This window comes from Populus alba, chromosome 14 (genome assembly GCF_005239225.2).
Source record: "Populus alba chromosome 14, ASM523922v2, whole genome shotgun sequence".
NCBI classification, from domain to species: domain Eukaryota; kingdom Viridiplantae; phylum Streptophyta; class Magnoliopsida; order Malpighiales; family Salicaceae; genus Populus; species Populus alba.
In genome coordinates this window covers 13805238-13825826 of record NC_133297.1, presented here as the reverse complement: position 1 = coordinate 13825826, position 20589 = coordinate 13805238, and the positions used below count along the sequence as shown (strand labels likewise).

General features: G+C 35.1%; 3 protein-coding genes across 5 annotated transcripts; 2 read left to right on the top strand and 1 right to left on the bottom strand.

Annotated features, from left to right (window-relative positions):
* Positions 1-307: 307 nt before the first annotated feature.
* Positions 308-8388, top strand: LOC118041008 (uncharacterized). Of its 3 annotated transcripts, none has more exons than XR_012167926.1 (16): positions 308-679; positions 837-1013; positions 1147-1287; positions 1530-1697; positions 2067-2366; positions 2523-2608; positions 3329-3413; positions 3513-3725; positions 4294-4353; positions 4479-4558; positions 4680-5005; positions 5107-5198; positions 5278-6588; positions 6678-6979; positions 7608-7741; positions 7840-7979. XR_012167926.1 is itself a non-coding variant. In XM_035048103.2 (16 exons), exons 1-16 carry the CDS (start codon positions 422-424, stop codon positions 7973-7975), a joined length of 3888 nt encoding a protein of 1295 aa, XP_034903994.1. In that variant the 5' UTR covers positions 309-421; the 3' UTR covers positions 7976-8388. The 3 variants fall into 3 exon arrangements, 2 of the variants coding, with proteins under 2 accessions (XP_034903994.1, XP_073260739.1); XM_035048103.2 differs by having other exon boundaries at positions 309-679; positions 852-1013; positions 7574-7741; positions 7840-8388; XM_073404638.1 differs by having other exon boundaries at positions 309-679; positions 7574-7741; positions 7840-8388.
* A 4564-nt stretch (positions 8389-12952) lies between these two features.
* Positions 12953-14688, top strand: LOC118041020 (uncharacterized). The gene is made up of 3 exons (XM_035048117.2): positions 12953-13367; positions 13939-14060; positions 14174-14688. The coding sequence occupies exons 1-3, from the start codon at positions 12969-12971 to the stop codon at positions 14322-14324; spliced, it is 672 nt and encodes a 223-aa protein (XP_034904008.1). The 5' UTR covers positions 12953-12968; the 3' UTR covers positions 14325-14688.
* Positions 14689-14911: 223 nt separating this feature from the next.
* LOC118041030 (UDP-galactose transporter 1) lies at positions 14912-19100 on the bottom strand. The gene is made up of 5 exons (XM_035048130.2): positions 18583-19100; positions 17029-17278; positions 16717-16924; positions 15545-15776; positions 14912-15318 (listed from the first exon to the last, which is right to left on the bottom strand). Exons 1-5 carry the CDS (start codon positions 18691-18693, stop codon positions 15091-15093), a joined length of 1029 nt encoding a protein of 342 aa, XP_034904021.1. The 5' UTR covers positions 18694-19100; the 3' UTR covers positions 14912-15090.
* Between the last annotated feature and the right edge of the window lie 1489 nt (positions 19101-20589).

Sequence of the window (20589 nt, the reverse complement as noted above, 5' to 3'; positions counted from 1 at the left end):
TTTATTAATGAATATCACAAATTATATTAAAATTTAATTTTTAGTACAACTAATCAATTTTACTGATAATTGTTATGATTATAAAAAATAAATTAAAATAAATCATGAATGGAGTATAATTAATAATCAATTTAATATTAGATAATAAAATTAATTAAAAAAAAATTAAATTAATTGAGCTAATTTACAAATTTTGAAAATTTTATAAAAAATTAATTACAATAAATTATAAAATTAAAATCTTAATTAATTCAATAGTAAAAAATAAAATAAAATAAATTTCTAATAAAAAACCCAACCCCTCCCTTCTATTTTTTTTTCTTTCTTTTCTTCTCTGTTAACAAAATCCCCAAATCCTGAAAACCCCCCCCTAAATTTGTCGAAATCCTAAAATCGACTCACTAAATCAACCTATTTTAACATGGATATATCAGCCGATGACGAAGGACCGGTGGCGGTGGCGCCCGCAGCTGAAGAGATTCCGCAGCCAGAACAGAGGAGTGTTCGCCGGAGACTGGTACAGTCCACGCTGTTCCCTCACAAATCACCGGAAATCGAATTGAACAGTGAAAAAAATATCGATGAAAACTGCAATGGCGAGGAGTATCGTGGGAGTCAAAATAAGAAGAAGAGAATGCAAAAGGGAAAGACAACTCCACTAACCAGAACTCCTAAAAAGGTAAGATTAAAATCGGCTGTAATTTAGGTACGGCAGACATTGCTTCAATTCTTGTTAATTCGGCTGGTTAGTGTGAGAATTATTCTAATTTGTGAATTTAGATTAGTTTTTTTCTATAATTTTGTTGTTTTTTACACCGAGTGCTTTTACCAAACAGTCTATGTTGTTACAGCACAAGTCACCGGGAACGGAATCCAACTGTTATCAGAAACGCGAGAAAGAATGTAATGTCGATGATGGGAAAGGCGAAGGTGAATGTGAGGAGTGCTGTGGGAGTCAGAAGAAACGAACACGGGTTGGAAAGGCAACACCACAAAGTAGAACTCCTAAAAAGGTAAAAGTAAAATTATCAATGTGCAAGCATGAATTGGTTCATTTTTTGGCGATTTGACTGGTTTAGTGTGGTTAAGATTTCAGCTTAGTTTGCTGCCAATTAATTTGCTTTATTTATTTGTTTTATTGAACAGTCAAAGGAGAAGTCACCTATGAATGGTACGCCTAAAATGAATGGCACAGGTAATGGGAAAGACATCTCTAACCTGGTAGAGAACCAGGGTGCATCACCACCAATCCCTAATTTGAGGTTAGAGGCCAAGATGGCAGCTGAGGTTAGTTATTTTGATACCATGACTTCTAGAAAAAATTTTTGCTCTTTGTGCTTGTTCTCTCTATGGTCTTAGAAACTGTTAACTGGTGAAACTCCATGCTGCTTATGGAATTTTAATTGACATCAGACTTTAGTGTGGGAGTTGGAAATTCCTAAACTAAAAGCAATAAGTTAGCTCTTTCCAATACCTTCTGAAGTGAATTGGTGCATAACACAATCAATTTCTATTTTGTGTTTTATCAGGAAAATTCACGAATGTTTGCTGGAAGGCAAATTCATCCCTTTTTCTCATCATGGAAAGTGAGTAAGAGATGTGACGAGACAAATGCAGTGGAACGTAATCATCACTTAGCCCAGAGAAAAGCTAAAGGCATCAATATTGGTCCTATTCATGTCTTTGAAAGGGGTCAGGTACAAATCATCTTTTGGCTATGCAACATTGCAGTTGCAGGGTAGAACCATGGCTTGAATTTTAATTCTACGGGACAAGTATGAAAACAAAAAATGCATTGGGAGCTATAGCATGCGTGTATCAAAGTTTGGCAGGGTTTGCAATAGTTTATATTTGTCCATGGACATCTATAAATCACCAAAAAGAAAAACGTAAAATTTTAATTTTTTCAAAGTCACCTCATGCAACGTACCTAGTTCTTACCTTGTGTGAATGACTGGACATTGAAATCAGTTTTCAAATCACTCCTGTTCCATCAATGGTGTTAAAAGCTAGCATTTGTTTTTACTTTAAACTCACATCAACTGATCTTGAAGATTATTGTGTAGGATGATGCAAGGCCTCTTGATTGGAGTGATTGGATAGTTTGTGAGAAACCATTTATCGATAGCAGTTTTAGCCTAGAAAGCTCCTTCTCATCAAACTTTGAAGGCTTCATTGGATTATTAGACATAAATGATTTCCCCAGCTCATCACATCCTCCTGGTACATCACTTCCTCGAGATAATGCATCTTTGGATCTATGCCTTTGTCAACAAGAATTTGTGTGTGAAGCTCCAGCAATAGTCTCTTCCAGATCATCTGATGTGCAGGTGGGATGCTGTCAGCTTGCAGAGGATACAGAAACTGTATGTATAGCAACACCTGTTAACTATCTTGTATCTTCACCCCCACCCATTTTTTAGTTCCATTTGGGAAAAAAATGTTCTCACCGTTATTCAGATTGTTAAGCAACTCCGCATCTGACATTCCTATTTTTGAGATTATAAATGTGTTACTTGCAGGACTGTGAGGCTGTTGAAGTTCATATCATTTCTTCTTCTGCTAGAAAATCAGATGCTAAACAGCAAAGTGATCTTCTTCAAGAAAGGTTTGGATCATCATTGGAAATCCTACTTGTTTTACTCCCGTAGCCATATGTTGTTTGCATGTGAATTGATGACTTCTGTAACTGTTGCCACAGTTTGTTTAGTGCACGCTGCTTTTATAAATGCAGTCCTTGAGTTGTAGAGTAACGTCTTGTTGATGCTGATGCATGCGGTTGTGGCTTCAAGGGATCAATTCTCTCATCTGTATCATATGTATTACCACTCCTGTTGCTCATTGATTCAGATTTTGATGGCTGAAAGGAGCAGTGGAAAGGTCCTTAATGAATGGAAAGAATTATACAAATGCTAGCTAGAAATGGAAGTCTGATTGTGTGAATTGCAATAGCCATAAGCAAGCTACATTATATGCAAAATACCAACTACCAAGTACCCGAACCTATTTAGCATTATCTAACAGTGAATATGAAAGCAAATATTCCACTTCTACTTTCTTATATGATATAATTTCCCATTATCATCAATGTTCAGGGTTTAAACTGCTTGACGTGGTGGTCAAGCTGGTTTTTGAATCTAGCAACAATAATCTAATAGCTTCAACTTGCTGTTGACATGGCTTAGCCCAAGTGTATTGGTTGTCTTATCATAAAGTAGTTTTGAACTTGGTACATGAATGATAGTTTTGCTGCTGCTTTTACCTGACCAATCTCAGATTGTTAGTGTGTGTAGGTAACGTTCTTTTTATTGCATTGCTGATACTGCAGGACTGTCCCATTGTACATTAGTTGCACTAAACAGCTTGAGAATAGATTATGGACAGATAAGTACCAGCCAAAGAAGGCCACTGAGGTCAGACTTTTGGAATCTACTTCTTTTATCATATTAACAGTCTTTGTTATGTGTAAACTGTTTTCTTACTGTAATAGTTTCTCCCAAAAATTCCTGCAGGTTTGTGGAAATGATGAATCAGTGAAACTTTTGAGCAACTGGCTTCATTCTTGGCAACAAAGGGGCCATCAAGTCCGTGCAGATACCTACAGTGGTGATGTATGTGATAGACAAGATGCTGATTATAACTGTGTCCAAAGTGAATCTGATTCAGAAAACAATAATGAAGGGGCCAGCCTTAAGAATGTTCTTTTGATCACTGGACCAACTGGGGTATGAATCTATTCCGTCTTAATGCTTCATGCATTCCTAATGCTTGTTCTTTTGGGTTGCCTGTGGAAAACAATTAGCTGGGGAATTCCAAATGAAAGTTCGTCTTGTTTGCAACTCATAAAGGAAGCGATTAAATTTTTTTCTGTTTTATTTTGTCTGTTCTCCAAAAAATGGAAGGTTTCTAGGACACTTCTGGCCACTGCTTTTGTCAGCATGCTATACAATTAATAGTTAGCCCCTTATGTTTTTCTCTGAATCATTTTTCTTAGTTTGCTTCAGGTCAGGGAAAGATTTCAGCATGTTCTGTGGAATCATTCTGATAATTCTGTTCATGTTATGAAATCTTTTGTTTTATGTTTTACAATTTGGATATGGACTATTCTTGTTCATACTTTAGTTTAGAGGACTGTTTAGAATATTTAATGTAGAGAGTTTCTTTCCAATACTAAATAATGAACTGTGTTGTCAAAGACTGTCCATAAATGCAGTGTGTTTCAGTGTTAATTTAGTGCAAATTTTACTTCCATCCCAGACTCCCAGCAGTTAGACATATGCTCTTTTGTTGCAGAGCGGGAAGTCTGCTGCTATCTATGCTTGTGCAAAAGAAGAAGGATTCAAAGTTCTGGAGGTGCTGCTGCTTAAATACTAATTTTCAAACTTGTTTTACAGTTTTGGGGGCTTTCTTAGATGTCACGCTAAAGATGCAGTAGTCTGTAAAGAGAACTAAATGTTTTGCCATATCATCACCCTCAGGTCAATGCATCAGATTATCGAAATGGAGCTTTGGTGAAACAAAGATATGGAGAGGCACTAGAATCCCATTTCCTTCATTGGTTTGTCGATATTTAGCAGCAATGCACAGAGTTCCTTTAATTTGTTTTCCAACATTATGTGACAGTTAAAAACCTTTGGGAATATAATCCTCTATTCTACAATAAAGTGTATTACTTCCAGGTCGCAGAAAACTCATGTGGAACCACAGAGCAACAACATTACAAAATTTTCCTCAGCCCTTCCTGACAGTAAATTGACACAAGATTTCTACAGAAAAATGGTTGAGGTGGTACCAATATCAGATGAGGATAATTCTCCTAGAGCCACTGAGGCCACTGTTAAGTTTGATTCCAACGACAGTACAATTGTCTGTGGTCAAGGGAAACTTAAACACTTGATTCTTTTTGAAGATGTGGATCTTGCTTTTACTGAAGACCGTGGCTTTGTCGCTGCAATACAACAAATAGCTGAAAAGGCAAAAGGGCCTGTGATACTGACCAGCAATTGTAAGAGGCTTGCTGGTTAAAATTGTTTCCTGTTGCTTGACATGTTTGTTCTGGTGGTTTCTTTTTTATCATCGCTAATCTGTGATTGTGGTGGTTACCAGGTGAAAACCCTGATCTTCCTGCCAATTTGGACAGGCTAGAAGTTTGTTTTGTGTTGCCATCAGAGAAGGAGCTTCTTTGGCTTGCAGATATGGTATGTGCTTCTTGTTATGTGCTTTCTCATGGTTTTGATTTTGTATCCAGCTTAAATTGGTGTTTTTATTTACTCATAGGTTTGTTCTGCTGAGAAGGTCAACATTCAAGCTCATCTACTAAAGCAAGTGGTTGAATATTGTCAAGGAGATATCCGAAAAACCATTATGCATCTTCAATTCTGGTTTCAGGGCAGACAAATTAGAAAACTGTCTCCAAGTAGAGAAACACAAAGATTGTTTGGTCCTCTGATGTTTGATCCTGAGGCTGGGCATCAAGTTTTGCCAAAGATGATGCCATGGGATTTCCCTTGTCAGTTATCTGAGCTAGTTGAAAAGGAGATTACAACTTCATTGTCTATGATGGTAGAAAATTCTGCCTCGTTGGAGGTCATAAAAGAAGATTTTGAGGATAAAGAACTGCAGAATAACATAAAGATTCATAATTATGGCAAAGACAGTGGTGCAAAGACCAAGAAGGAAGCAATGTTAAGCCAAAATTGCTTTGATAACGATTGCAATCACTTCAAAATCCCACATGATTCAGTATGTGATGTTTTCAATTCCCCTGGAACCCCGGTGTCATTGACTCCAAGAAAATATAGAAGGAAGCTCGATGTAGTAATGCCTTCTGATTCTGAAGATGAGATGGTCAGTGACAGAGTTACCTTAACTACAGACAGGGATACTAACTATGAATTAATCCTTGAAGCTGATGGTGGATTTCCCTCTAATTGTTTAAGCATGCAACCATCAACTGACATGCAACTTTGTTTTGGAGCGGAGAAACTACATGAAAATCGTAGTAAATATCCAGATATAGGAATTAATTTACATGTAAAAGAGACATGCATGTCTGTTGATGCATCATGCGTGCCAGAATCAACATTTGCTCCTGAAACTGAAATTAATAATGGAACAGAGGTGTTATTTAGTATGGTGTCCTGCACTGGAGTGGGTGATGCTTTGGAAGAAGTTTCAATGATCAATGAGTCCAGGCAAAACCTGTTGCCTGTTGAAACCGACAATATTGACAGATATGTGCCTGATATGTTGGGAAGTACTTGTGATGTAATTGCAGAATTATCTCCTGAAGTGGTAGAAGATTCTCGAAATGAACATGTGGAAGCTTTAACAAAAGAATATCAAGAGATGGATAAGTATAGCTGCATGGATTTCAATAAGAAATCCAAGCCAGTGGAGAAATTTCGATCCTGTATGATGACTGATTTAGTGCGTGAATCATGGAGAAAACTTTGCAATCGTCACCCAGATCTAAGACATTTTGTCACCTCAGAAGTCATAGATGCTACTGGGATGATGAACCTTGCTTATGGAATGAGCAATCTGATTTCAGAAGCTGAACTGTTGCTTTCGAAGCACCAGACTTTGGTAAGTATGCATTAACAATTAAAACCCTTTCCTTTTGTATTATCCTCAGCTAGTTAGTTCATGATGGTGCATTTTTATTTTTGTTGCAGGATTCCTTGGAATCATCAGTGGTCCATTCTGAGGTCATGGATGTATCCAGCTGGTCTGATGAGAATTTGCAAATGTCATCAGCAATAACGCAGCAAGGATTTTGCTTTTGTGCCAAAGAAATTGCTAATTTAGGGTTAAAAATGGGTTTGGATTCCAAGGTAGATTTCACCAGGGAGATGCTGTCTACCGCTAGTATGATGGAAGTTGATAACTTGGTTAGACAGAATTTGAGAAGCAAGAGTTCACACTCTAGGTTGAGTACTGAGATGAACCAACCAGAAAGGGGGACGTCATCAAATAGGTACGGAGCTCAAATCTGTTCTACTCATGCTCATACCGTCACACACATGATTTGTAGACCAACTCGAATATTTCCACGTAGTTGAATTACAGATCAAACCTCACAATTTAATATTAAGTCACTGCCGTGCAATGAATCTTAAAACTCTCTTGGTACTGCATGCATGCTGCAAAGAATTCGTGCTATTGCCATATCCTTTTTAATTTCTAAATTAAAACGGTATGTGTGAAGAGACGAAGCAAAGCTAGGTGGGACTAGATGCCTGTATAACATACGAAATAATGGCATATAGGCTACTATCAAATGTATAATCAAGCAGTGCATATTTATGTCTGTTTATGTATTGATTTCATGAGGATTATTCCTTTATTTTATTTTTCCCTTCCGTCGTCTGAGAGCATATCTTATCAGCTCGTTTACAAATTCCCCGTCCCTCGATATTAAATTATTCCTTTGTACAAAAAAAATCCTCAGGGAATCTCATGCTTTGTAACTGCCAATTGCATGCATTTTTCCCTTGCTTTGTGAACTAATCTCTATATTAACTGCAACGCTCTCTCTCTTAACTCGTTAACTTTGGTATTCTGCAAACAGTGAAATGAAGTCTTGTCTTTTTGATATAATTCAGTCACTGGTCCCTTCCCGATCATACATGACAATGAAAGGTGAAGCGTTCTATGAATATCTATCTTCTCTGGGCCACATTGCCAGATCAGAAGCTTCTCGATTATCGGCAAGCATCGACAAGTTAAAAGGACGGAGGTACATAATTGTGATGCTAGAATTACCCAACCTTTTTAATGCTAGTAATCTTTATTCCACATCACCTCGAGTTAAATTAATTACAACTTATCATATAGGACACGAGCTTCTCGAAACTACTTGAGCGGTGGTTCACTAATGTTGTCTCCAGAAGAAATTTCATTGCTGGGTCGGTCTAACATCTACCCGAAGATCTTGTCACAGTCAATGGACGGCACAGATGAAACTATATAACCTTGTTGCCAAGGACAAACACAGTGTACAGTTTTTACCTCGTCACTAACTCTGATATAGCTATTAACTCATCGCAGCTGCTACGAGAATTGAGGACATCATGTTAAGGAGGCGAAGCTTCTTATGATATTCGGGAATCACAGGAACAAATAGAGTGGCAGCTGATTTTATTTGTATCGATGGCATGGCCCAGGATTTGCCACGCGTCATGCCAATGAGACCTGGGGGCGAGATCTAATTTGTCGCCTTGATATGGTTGCACGATTCCATCTTGATTTAAAGCTAATACTGATTCTTTTTTATCTCGTATTTGAACAAGGGACTTCATTTTCGAAAACATTTTGGCTGGATTTGTGGTCTGTGAAAAATAAAATAAGACAATTTATTTTTAAGAGGGCGAAAATGACCCTCGTGCGGTGTGGTTACGTTTTTTAATTAAAATAGGATTTACGTATATATTATAATTATAAATTATATTTAAAAAAAAAAACAGTGTAATTACAGTTCATACATGTATTTCATATTATTTATAGGTAATTTTTCTTCGTAGGTTTTTGCGTATATGAGATATCTGAGAATATTTTGATATTAAATGAAAGATTGATTTTATATAAAAAAAAAAATTAGGTTATTGTTAAAAAAAAAATTAAAAAAAGGATTAAAATTAATATAAATAAAAAACATTGCTTTTTTATTTTTCATTTGCACGTGGAAATTCTCAATTTTGTTTCTCAAAGTTTTTTTTTATATGTGATCCCTATTTTTTAATATTTTTATTTCAATTCCCAACTTTATTTTTTATGATTGGAAGATAAAAATCCAAAATTTTAACCAAAATCTTAATTTAAAATTTATTTTCATCTTAAAATACTTTAAAAAATCATAAATTTTAATAAATTCGTTCTCAATTTCAAAACACTCGTTAATCACAACACTAGAAAACCTTTACTTATTCCAATGTACTTTTCCCCACGTGTTCAAATAACATCTCTTTTCATTGATTTTTTCTTTCCAATATAAGCCTTTTTGTGGCCAAAAAATAGTCGAATACACCCTTTCTGTTTTACAGTTTTTTTTTTTTTTTATGAGGATTTATCTTTATTTCTAAAATAAGGGTTGTCTTAAGTTATTTTTTTTGTTTTAAGTTTTTTTTCTCATCTTTATTAAATTTAACCTTTTAAAAATAAATCTTGTTTTTTAATTAAATTAAATTTTTAGATTTCATGCTCCTATATTTACTTTGACGAGTGCTGAGTTTTTTAGTTTAACATAAATCTACAATTTAATAGGTTATAAATTTAAAAGATTAATATAAGTGTATAAAGTTCACCTAAACTTGCTTTTTTTTTTTTTTAAAAAAGTTTATCTTTTTTTTTTCATCCACCAACATTTTATTGTTAACTTAGGATTGATCCAAGTTTTTTTTTTAATTGATTTTTTAATTTTATCTTTCAAAATTAATTTAATTAAGAATTGACATTATAATTTGTTTTAATTTTTTTTATATGAGGTTGTTATAATCTTATAACCCAGATCATAGATTTAATAGGATGACCCAAATCAATCTGATATGTTGATGTATCAATATTTTTAAAAAAATATTATCTTAAATTTTTATAAATTAAGTTATATTTTTACTAATCACCCGGATTGCATTTAAACTCGCTAAGTCAAACGATTTATATCAAATAAATCTCTATAATTATTATTTTTCTACTAAAAAATATACAAACTATCTAATGTGTGTATATACACACACCGGGATGTAATTGAGGTGAAAATACAATACCCGTTATTATTGGTTGTATTTTTTTATTTTATTTTTTCTTGTTTGGGCTTCGTTCCCTTTTGGCTTTTATTACCAGAGTATTTATAAAGTATATAAAATTGGAAAACTAGTACTAAATCAATTAGAAAAGGGGTGTAGAAAGGACGATAGAAGTTACTGTACTGGTGTCCCGCATGACACCGTGGTTTAGGTTCTGAAGGAAAGAGAGGAGCAGAAGAACTTTGTTTCCCAAAACCATTTATTGAGGAGCAGGCTTAACCCTGCGGAGGAGAAAGACCAGTGCGGAGCACCTTTTGAACCGTTTTATGCCATCTAAAAACCATTGGAGAACCCACGCGCAACCGCTTGGTCATATTATTTTTCTTTTATTTCGATAACATATTAGTTATTTTAGTGTTCACCACACAACAAAAATATTGTTATAACTCCAAAAGCCATTTGTGTTACCGTGAATGACAAGAATATCATTTCGTCGTTACAATCAACAATGCAAATATATTTCTTTTAATCTTTTAAAAACATAAAAACAAACTTCCTATTAGTGTTTTTTTAATTTCATAAAAGGAGGAAAAAATCAGCGAGTTGCCCGGGAGCAATAGTTTGGAAGTCAGATCTTACTGACACAGTTAAACCAGAAAAGGCGCGGTTCACGGAGGCCCCAAACCCTGACACTATCCTTTAATTCTTGGCGTTTGCAAAATTTATTCACTGATAATTCATTTTATTTTTTATCTAGAGAGAGAGAGAGAGAGAGAGAGAGGGATACATCTCATTATAGGCTGTCTTCTGGTCTGGATTAATTGATCAATGGCTTCTCTGACCACACTGACGTTCTAGCGAGAAGGAGAGGAAAGCAACCATCACTTTCTGGTCGCTAGTGGCAACCATGAAATTTGACAGTGGGGTTATTTACCATGCTGCCCTTCCCACTCTCAAGTCTCAACTTGGATCGAGCTGCCGGTTCACTGCCATAAATTGCACTTGAAATGTTATCAGATCATCTCAAGTAGAAAAAATTCAGCTAGAAGAAACAAATTATTGATATATCTTTTTTAACAGTATAAATATAATTTTTTTTATAGCCATTTCGATGAAAAAAAATCATTTTAATAACTTATTTATATTTTAACATATTTAATATTAATACTTTTTAAAAAATATTAAAAAGTATTTCAATTGACGAGAAAATAAATCTTTAAATAATCTATTTTAACTTTTAGTTTTTTATATATACATAGGAATGAATTTTATTTGATATAAGATTCATTTTAGTTCTCCATTTGGTTATCACTTTAGAACTGTGAGATAAAGGATGAAAAACAAAAAACAAAAAACAAAAAAGTTTTTTCCCCTCTTGTTTTGGTTCTACCACTAGAGGTGCTCTGGGTTGTGGTACCAGGTACCTATCCCTGAGAAAGAATTGATGTAGCAATTATTTTTTTATGAGAAAGAATGCAGCAAATTAACAGTGTATTAGTGTAATTTAACAAAAAGAAGAACTTAATATTTGTATAAGCTTCAAATCCAGACCTTGAAACTTTAATTCTTTTAAATTAATAAAATTAAATTTTGTTTTATCAAATTAAACATTAATTGAATAATGACAAAACAATTCTTTGACATCACAAGATCCCCCACATGCATGCTTAAAAACAAATCCCTTATTAGGAATCTGCTTGGGAAGGCAACCGACTGCGTGGTTGGCTGTATTTCCAATCGAAACCTAAGCATTTGTTTAGCATTGCTTAACTCATTAAAAACTATAATATATTAATTAATTAATATAAGTTAATACAATTGTGTTTAAGAATGTATTATTTTTAAAAAATACAATTGATATTTTTTTGTCTTATTTTTTAAATATTTTTTCAATCTAAGTTATTCTCTTGAAATTTTTAACAAACTGTTTCATTTTTCAAGAAGAAATTCAGACTTACGTTACAAAATCCTGAAAAACACATAGCTGTGCTTCTCATGTTTTTCTCACGATCATGGCGCTGATAAGGGTTGAGAGCGCTGCTCGTCATCTATCCACAAGTCTGTCAATCAGAGATCTAATCATCGATCATTGATCTTCACATGGTGACGCGAAAGATCACACCTCCTCTGTATTCACAATTCTCGGAACATGCCAGAAGAAATCTGCTGTTTGTAGCCGAGGCTCATTACTAGAAAATTGGTAACAGGCAATTTGAAAGGCTTGGACTATTTAGGTCGTTCACGTGTGGATAAAGTTGGAAATTTGCATTATGGGTGTCACCGGAAGTAGATGGTGTGCACAGATGGCTCTACAACTTGGAGAGACTACAAGACCAGTCTAGGCTATTCCTCTACATCATGTGCTCCCATGGGGTGAAAAATTTGAATCGCCATATGATATGGGTTTCATATTATCATATTGAAGGGGTCATGGGAAGGCGATCTGAAAAGAAAAAAAAGTGCAACAGAATCTGATATAGATGCATGAGATATTGAAGAAATTCTATTGAAAATTAGCATGTTTTTTTTTTTTTTAATGGAAAACATTTTGGTAAAAACCGGAATTCTTAGGTGTGATCTTTTAAATTCAAAGAAAAAAAAAAAGAGAGAAAAAAAATAAATTAATATGTTTTTAAATTATTTTAATATGTTAATATTAAAAATAATTTTAAAAAAATAAAAAAATATTATTAAAATATATTTTAATAATAAAAATTATTCAAAAAACAACCACAGTCACAACCACACTTATAAATAAAGAATTATATTAAAACAAAAAAAACACTGATATTGAACAAAGAATCCTCTGCCATCATCAAAATCCTGACAAACAATTCTTTACTATCTCTCTTATTCACAGGTGTTGTCAGTGATTCTCATGACTTTAACCTGTAAAAAGTTAAAACCATGGTTTTACATCATCACCATCGCACGAGAGCTTCTTAGCTTCAACTCCCATCCGTCACTCTTTTTCATCTTCTTTTTTATCCCTTCTCACCACCATTTTTTGTGTTCTTTTGCTTTTATTTAATCCAACTCCACAGTCTCTAATTGCGTTTGCACTCCAATCAATTTTCTTCCTTGCCTGTCTCTTTCTTGTTTCCCTTCTAGAGCCTATGCTATTATAAATTATAATAGCATTGCTATTCCTGCTGATTTCTACTACTGTACCACTACTATTTGTTTAAGTTTATTTCTCTTTATAAGGTCGCGGAAAAAAAAAGAATGCCAAGTTCAGGTGCGTTCCTAAGGCAGATAAGGGGGAGGTCAACATCTTGGAGGTGGAGCACTAGCAACAGTAAGTGTAGCACTGTTGAAGGTGCCTATAACTGCGAGAGAAGTTCGAAGCAAATGGAAGGGCTTTACATGTATGGTAATGACAATGCTGGGTTGGCTACGAGTAAAAGAGTGATGGTAGTGGTGGATCACACTTCACATTCTAAGCATGCAATGATGTGGGCATTGACTCATTTGGCTAACAAGGGTGATTTGCTCACTTTGCTTCACATTATCCCTCCCAGCCACAAAGGCAGCAGTGGAAGGACATCCGGTTCTGGTACTGATTCTTCTACACCTTATCTTGCTAGTTCTCTTGGGTCACTTTGCAAGGCTAGCCGACCTGAGGTATGTTGTGTTTATGTTCAAGAAATGCTATTTTTTGCTCTCTTTCTCTATCATTTCTCGAGTCTAAAAATTGGTCTTGAGCTCTCCGCTGCATCAAAAATGTTGTCTCATTTTTGTTTTGTTTCTCTTTCGGGCGCGTTTCGTCTGCATGAGTGGTAGATCCCATGTTGTAACTCGTAAGAGAGATCCTCTAGTTGTGTTTGATAGATCCTGCCTAGTACATCCCCCCCTCTCGTTTTCTTTGAATGCTTTCTGTGAGAGGGAATGTCGATAATTTTCCCTTGGTTTAGTATTTTTTCTCTCTCTTGTTTTTTTCTATATGATATTCCCTTTTCAGCCTCGCATTGCTCTTCATTTCTCTTTTTTGGAGGGAGAAGGGAACAATTTTTACCAGCTTGGGTTGTCTTTTCATCTTTTACTTTTACTTTCCAGAAATGCAAAGAGGGATGTGGGGGTGAATTTTTCAGGCACTTTTTATCTTTTTTTGTCTGTCTTTGTTTATGTCACTTATTTTCTTATCTTTTCTTTTCCCTGGGCAAGAAAGAGATGTTTGATCTGGGGTAATTATCAGGTGGAAGTGGAGGCACTGGTGATTCAAGGACCCAAATTAGCCACGGTGATGAACCAGGTGAAGAAGCTAGAGGTGACTGTGTTAGTCCTGGGTCAGAGAAGGCCCTCCACACTTTTTAGCTGGTGGGTCCAAGACTGTAACCTTTGGTATCTCAAAACAGTGTATTCCTCACCCTCTGATCTCTGAATCTATTGGATCTTTACCTCTAACATTTTGCTGGTTGGGTTTCTTGCAGCCTCTGTGCGACAAGCAACATCGAAGATTTTGCTGAGCAGTGCATCAACAATGCAGAGTGCTGGACTATTGGTGTAAGGAAGCAGACCGAAGGCATGAGCGGGTACCTCATCACCACTAAAAGGCAGAAGGACTTCTGGCTCCTGGCATAATATCGTTTAATTAGTTAAATTAACACTAGTTAAGTCAGATAAGATGTACTGTTAGCACCCAATCTCATGTAATAATTCATTACCAACCGGTTCTTCTCATGTATCACTGTAATGCTGTGATAATCTCCACCGCTTATACTTGATAGCCACGAGGAATTATGCAATATAAGATTATTATGGATACCACGCGATGTTGCAATAGCTCGTCTAGGCCTAAACGGTCAGTACCAGAAATGCTTTTACGTTGTGGGTCGTGAGGACTGGGGTTACATGCGTAGCTTCAAGTATAAACGTAGCCATTTTAGTGCTCTACACAAATCTATGGCTATTGCAGCTTGCAAGGACAGCAATCAACGCTTTTTGAGGAGCAACATATTACAGGTGATGCAGCTTTCGTCCTCTGCTATCATTACACGTGACCGTGCGAGATGGCAGCTGAAATACTGTGAAACATTTCAGAGCTTGTAAGAAGCGCGCTATTGCAAGATAAGGCTATTTATTCCTGGCAGAGCCAGCACCCTCAAGCCATGAAATTAGCGGGCAAAAATGTATGTCTGGAGATGATTTAACTATAAATAAATACCAGATTAATGGCAAAGAACTGAATGTATTTCTATTTCTGAGCTGGAAAAAGAACAAATGTAAAAACTTATGACTGATGTAATGGATGCACACGCAACAAAGTGAAGTTCTCCTTGTTCTTTCCAATTTACCCCTCCTATAACTCGTATTAACCCTATGCCAGCTTCGAAGAGCGACTTCTCAATTAGACCTTATCATCTAATTTATCATTTACAAGGGGAAGTAATTCCATCCTATTCCTTGGAGTCCTGGGTGTTCGCGGAGTTCCTGGTGGTGGGGACTGTTGGGAGAGCATGTGCCTCACATACCCATAGAACGTACATCCTACAAGCGTAATGGCACATCCAACAGCATTCATAGCAGAGATTGGGTTGTGGAATATCAGCCAAGAAACCAAGACAGCAACTGCTACCTGTACACAGTAACACAAACGCATAGTGCATCCATGTCAATACCATGCTTCCCATAGCAATAGTGTGAGCTCAATGGAAGAGCCAAAAGTTCAAAAGCCAGCTTAAGTCTAAGTGGAAAACGGTGCCATATAAATTCAAGTGTAGATTAAAGTTGCTAAGCAGGTCTGCGGGTTCAAATCCTGAGACAAGTCATATTAGGTTAGGGGATGCAAATTTTGGTCTCACCTTAAGATTTCCAGCCACATTAAATGTTACTGCAGTTGTGGAATGAATTACGTAAAAGATGGAGAAGTTGAGACAAAAGGCCAACACTCCAGAGCTGAAAATGATGATGATGGCGGGCCAGACAGACTCGTGGGTGTGAAACCAATTTATAACCCCGTTACCTTCAACCAACATTGCTGGTAATCCCAAGATCATGGTTGCAAAAGGTGCCATGTAGTACACAGTGTTTATGCTAAAGAAGAGACGGGAGAAATTGTAAGAAAAGATCAGACTGGATCTTGCAGTAATAAATCACGCAAACAATTTCACATGCAATTAGAACCACGCATTGACTATGTTTTCCAAAAAGATTTCAGACTTAAATTTTGATTCATTATTAGATAAGAATGGATTGAAACAAAGAAGACAGGCAAAAGACAAATCACTGTTACCACCAAAACACCATAGGAGAATCAACAAAATCCTGGAAATGTTTCCTGTAACTCCCACAGCCAATCTAAAAAGATACCTGCTTTGATTCCCATAACTGTTTTATCCCTTGCAAAAATGTGATGTAGAGATGCAAAGTGACCAATGGGCATGTTTTTTCAAAAAATCTTTTTGCATAATAAGAAGAGAAGGCTTCTATTTCAACCTCCCAACAATCTTTAAGTGATTGTTTAATAAGCATAAAATTTCATATGGTGAACTTCTTGCCTGAAATCTGCAAATATCATACATGTCAGAATTTGTATATATACTACAGCAAATTTTGTATAAAAGTCTGTGTGACTTCACCTGTAATAAACACAGCATGCAAAATATTTCAGGTAAAATGCATGCAAATGGCTGAATTAAATCAATTTCCAAACAAAAGTATTGTACCAGTACCAGATGACATACTGCTATGAATACTGTAATGGTGAGCTTACACTTAAAATAAGGCAAGACATGTATAATCCCCAGAGGATAAGCAAATAATTAAATGAGGATGAAATGGAAAGTATTTGACTGGGAGTTCAAAGAAGAAGAAGAAGAAAAGAAACAAATAGCTGGTCTTTGCAATCCAATCCCTAATAAAGAAATGAACAGGTTGTAACAGACTAGCAGTACTGCAATTTTGACAGATTGGAAAAGAACAATGAAACAAGAAGCAGAAGAAGAGGAAGAGCTGACAGGAACAGATGCAATACCTGTCAAATTTATATCCATGCAGCAGAGATTCTGCGAGAATAGTCTTTGTTGAAGTAGCCAAACATCCAAATAAGGCAGCACAAAATCCAAACATATTAAAACTAAGCTCAGTAACAGATGTCAGGAGTATTCCTCCAACAATCGGTATCAAAGAAGCCCAAATTCGCCAATCAAAATGTTTTCTCCAAACTAGCCACTGCAAAACAACTGCTATCGAAGATAAGACAAAATTATAGCATGGCAACTAAAAAATACTAAAGATCAGAAAACATAGAAAGTAACTTGTGAATGTTAATGATTTCAAGCCCAACCTGTGGTTGCAGGAGTAAATGACTTTATTGTTTGCATAAATGAAACTGGAATGAAACGTAAGCTCACATTCCCCAGCACTATGTTGATGCAAAACACAAACGACATGGGAAATATCCTTCTCCAGCGATCTTCAGGTTCGACCATGATTAAGGGTTTGATCTTCAGCACCTTGATTACCACATATGCTCCAATGGATGAGCATATGAAGTGAACGCAAGATACTGTTAACGGGAACTTGAAATCCAATTTCTGCAACAAGGAACCATTTCAAATTAGAATATCTCTGATGACACCCAAAAACATTAAGCAAACTCCAGTTCCAAAAGATAAACATTTGACGTAACATTTTTACGAGGCAAAAAAAACTTGCCAATAACCATCAAACTGACTGAAACAGGAATGACAACAGTAGGCTTTGAATAAGAGGGATGTTTAAAGAAGACTTATCATGAGAAATTACAAGGACGAGGATTATCAGCAAAGTCATCTAAATTTAGAATCAATACACATGAAGAGAGATAAGTTTCCAGGAACTCCCATGATATTCAGGTCTATGTGGAGCATTGATACTTCCGAATATGCTCCATACATCAAATACAAAAACAGAAGGATTTTGCTCAGTCATTTCCATATAGAACTTCATCAGATTTGATAATAGTCACATCAGCTAAATGTTCAAACTGAATTCACAAAAACAGTTGCTAAAAAAACAGATCAACCACCCCCTTTACACAACAAATATGATCACAAGTTAAAGAAAGCCTGAAAGAAGCTAATCAGGTTTTCCAATCGATTAGCATAGATTTCCAAAACCCTGATATGAACCATATTTACAAAGTGGATCTGTTGTTTCAGTTCCCCATATAGGTTAACGCATTTATTCAATCATGAAAAAGTGAAGTCAAATCTCACCAAGGCAAACAGGCTTGAAAAAAGTATGAAAATAATATTAAAAAGACAGAGAAGCTAATAAAACAATGGCCAACTCAATTGTACCCACCAACACGAAAGGCAGTTTGTCAATTTACAAAGATTCCAACAGGGTTAATCCTGTTTTCTCCCATAGTGAACTGTATGTGTCAAACATGCATATCGATCTACGACAGGAATTTTAATAATTTAATTATCTGCAATAGTGGCTGTGCATATGGGAATTAAATAATTTAAATTTCTGAAATATCTGGAGAGAAGAGCAAAATTAAACAAAAACCTGAATATATGTAGATACATATATATTAATATACACCAGCCAAACTAATAATAAGAGAAATTAAAATAAAATCCTCCACTAATAACATATATAATTACAATTGGATTGATTAAAAAGCGGAAAAAACAGAGAAGAGAAACATCAACGTTAAGATTTAAGCCACAAAAAAATAGCATTATTACTAAATTCAGCTTACCATCAAGGAAAATCGTTAAATAACTAATTAAAAACGCGAAATTGAGCTAACCCAGTTGGATAAATCAGAGAAATTACATTTAAGGAGAAAATTAAGCTAATCAATCATTGAAAAATGTATAGAAAAAGAAAAACAGAGAAAACGGACCTGGAAGATCCATTTGTTCATGATAATAACAGTGACATTAAAACCCCACCACTGAAGAATAGCAAGCACAGATCTAAACACACTCCACTGAAAAATCACACTCTCCTCCATTTCTCAGCCTCTTTCTTCTCCCAGAAAAAAAAATATCAGATCACGGCAAAAAAAAAAAAAAAAAAACCCAGAATTCACCTCAATCCAAAGTTTTCCCTTTTCTTCCCTTCTCAAATAGCTGAATTCAGAATAAAAAAAGAAAGAGAGAGAGAGAAAGAGAGCAGAGTGTTGAGTGGGGGAGCTAGGAAAGGAAATTACAATAGAGATGGAAATAATGAGAAAACCCTAATCAGAGGAAGAAATAATAAGAATGTGAGAGGAGAGGGCTTCACGGAGAAGGCAGCTCTTCTTCCATGTGATATGCCCCCCTCTTCTGTTTTTGGTTCTTAAAACTTCTTTGTTGAATTTTAAACGTCTCTCTCTCACACACACTCACCTGCTCCCTGTTCGCGTTTATTATATGAACAAACAAACTTTGTCTGTATTTTCTAGTTTCTGCTAGTATTTCTTTTCTTTTTTAAATTATAATAATTTTAATAAAACGTAAATTATATTATGACCCATGTATTTTATGAAAATATCACTTTTGGGCCCATTGATTTAAACATTTTCATTATCAATTTTAGAGTTTTCAAAAAGTTACATGATAACTTGAGATTGTTTTATAAAAATGTTCCAGTCTTGGAATCCAAAAAAAAAATTATGCAATATTTCTCGAGTTTTCAAAATTGAGACTCGTGAGAAATCCCAGGGGGTGATACGAAAGATGTTAATCTATATCAGGGCTAGAATATATTTTAACATAAATACGATCCTTTACTTTTATTTTATTTATTTATGCTCCCATCAAGTGTGGGTCCCGTATAAAAAATTCCTAGATTACGGGGGAGTCTAAAAGGCGGGTCTACCGTTGAACTGAAATCGCAACCATTCAATGCATTTACTTTTCGGTGGCATTGACTAGGATTTCTACGGTGTGGCTTCCCTGGTATTTCTAGTTTTTTGTTGTTTGGTACATTTGATTTTGTTTATTAGAGTTATTGCAGGCATGGACAGTCTCTCTCTGTGGGTCGCTTGGTGGTGGTTTGCATGTCGTGAGACGGTTGTAGCATGTGTGATCAAGTGATAGGTTTTGCGGTTGCGGTGGGTATTTTCTTCAGGAGTTTTGTACAGAGAGAAGAAGACTGGAAGTAGCTGTTTGGGTTTGGGGGTCATTATGATCAAGGTTTCTTTCTTTAATGTGCATTTATGTTGGTATTAAAACTGACCTCTGCCGTATTCTGATGTAACTTCACCTCTTTAATTACTGGTGTCCATTTGGAAATCTCATGTTCTTTTAAAAAAAAAAACTTATTAAAAATAATTATTTTATATTTTTATATTATTTTGATGTATTAATATTAAAAATAATTTTTTAAAAAATTAAAATAATATTATTTTAATATATTTTTAAATAAAAAACATTTTGAACTAGAATCACTATTATAATCTCAAATAAGTTATTAGAAGTGTTTGAGATGTATTTTAAAAAAATTTAAATATTTTGGGTTTAAAAATAACTTTTGAAATGTTTTTAGGTTATTTTGATAATAATTTTTAAAAAATTATATATTTTATATATTATTTTTTTACATAAAAACACTTAAATAAATAAAGCTACTGAAATACAAAACAGGCAGTTAGATTTGTGACCTCGTCATTCAAGGGGCTGTCAGAGTTTTGTTGCGTGTGAGTTACAAGTGTGTTCGTTACGTCCCAGGTTCAGGGCATCATTGTGAATGTTGATTAATTCAGGGATCGTTTCATGTATAATGTATTCTTTTCTACTTTCTGTCTCTGTTTTTTAATTCTTGAAATGAAAAGCATAATTTTATTTTTTTTAATTCATTGTTTGTTTTTATCTTTTGTCCCGAAAAGTCAACTATTTTCAAAATCAAACACAAGTGATTCTTAAGA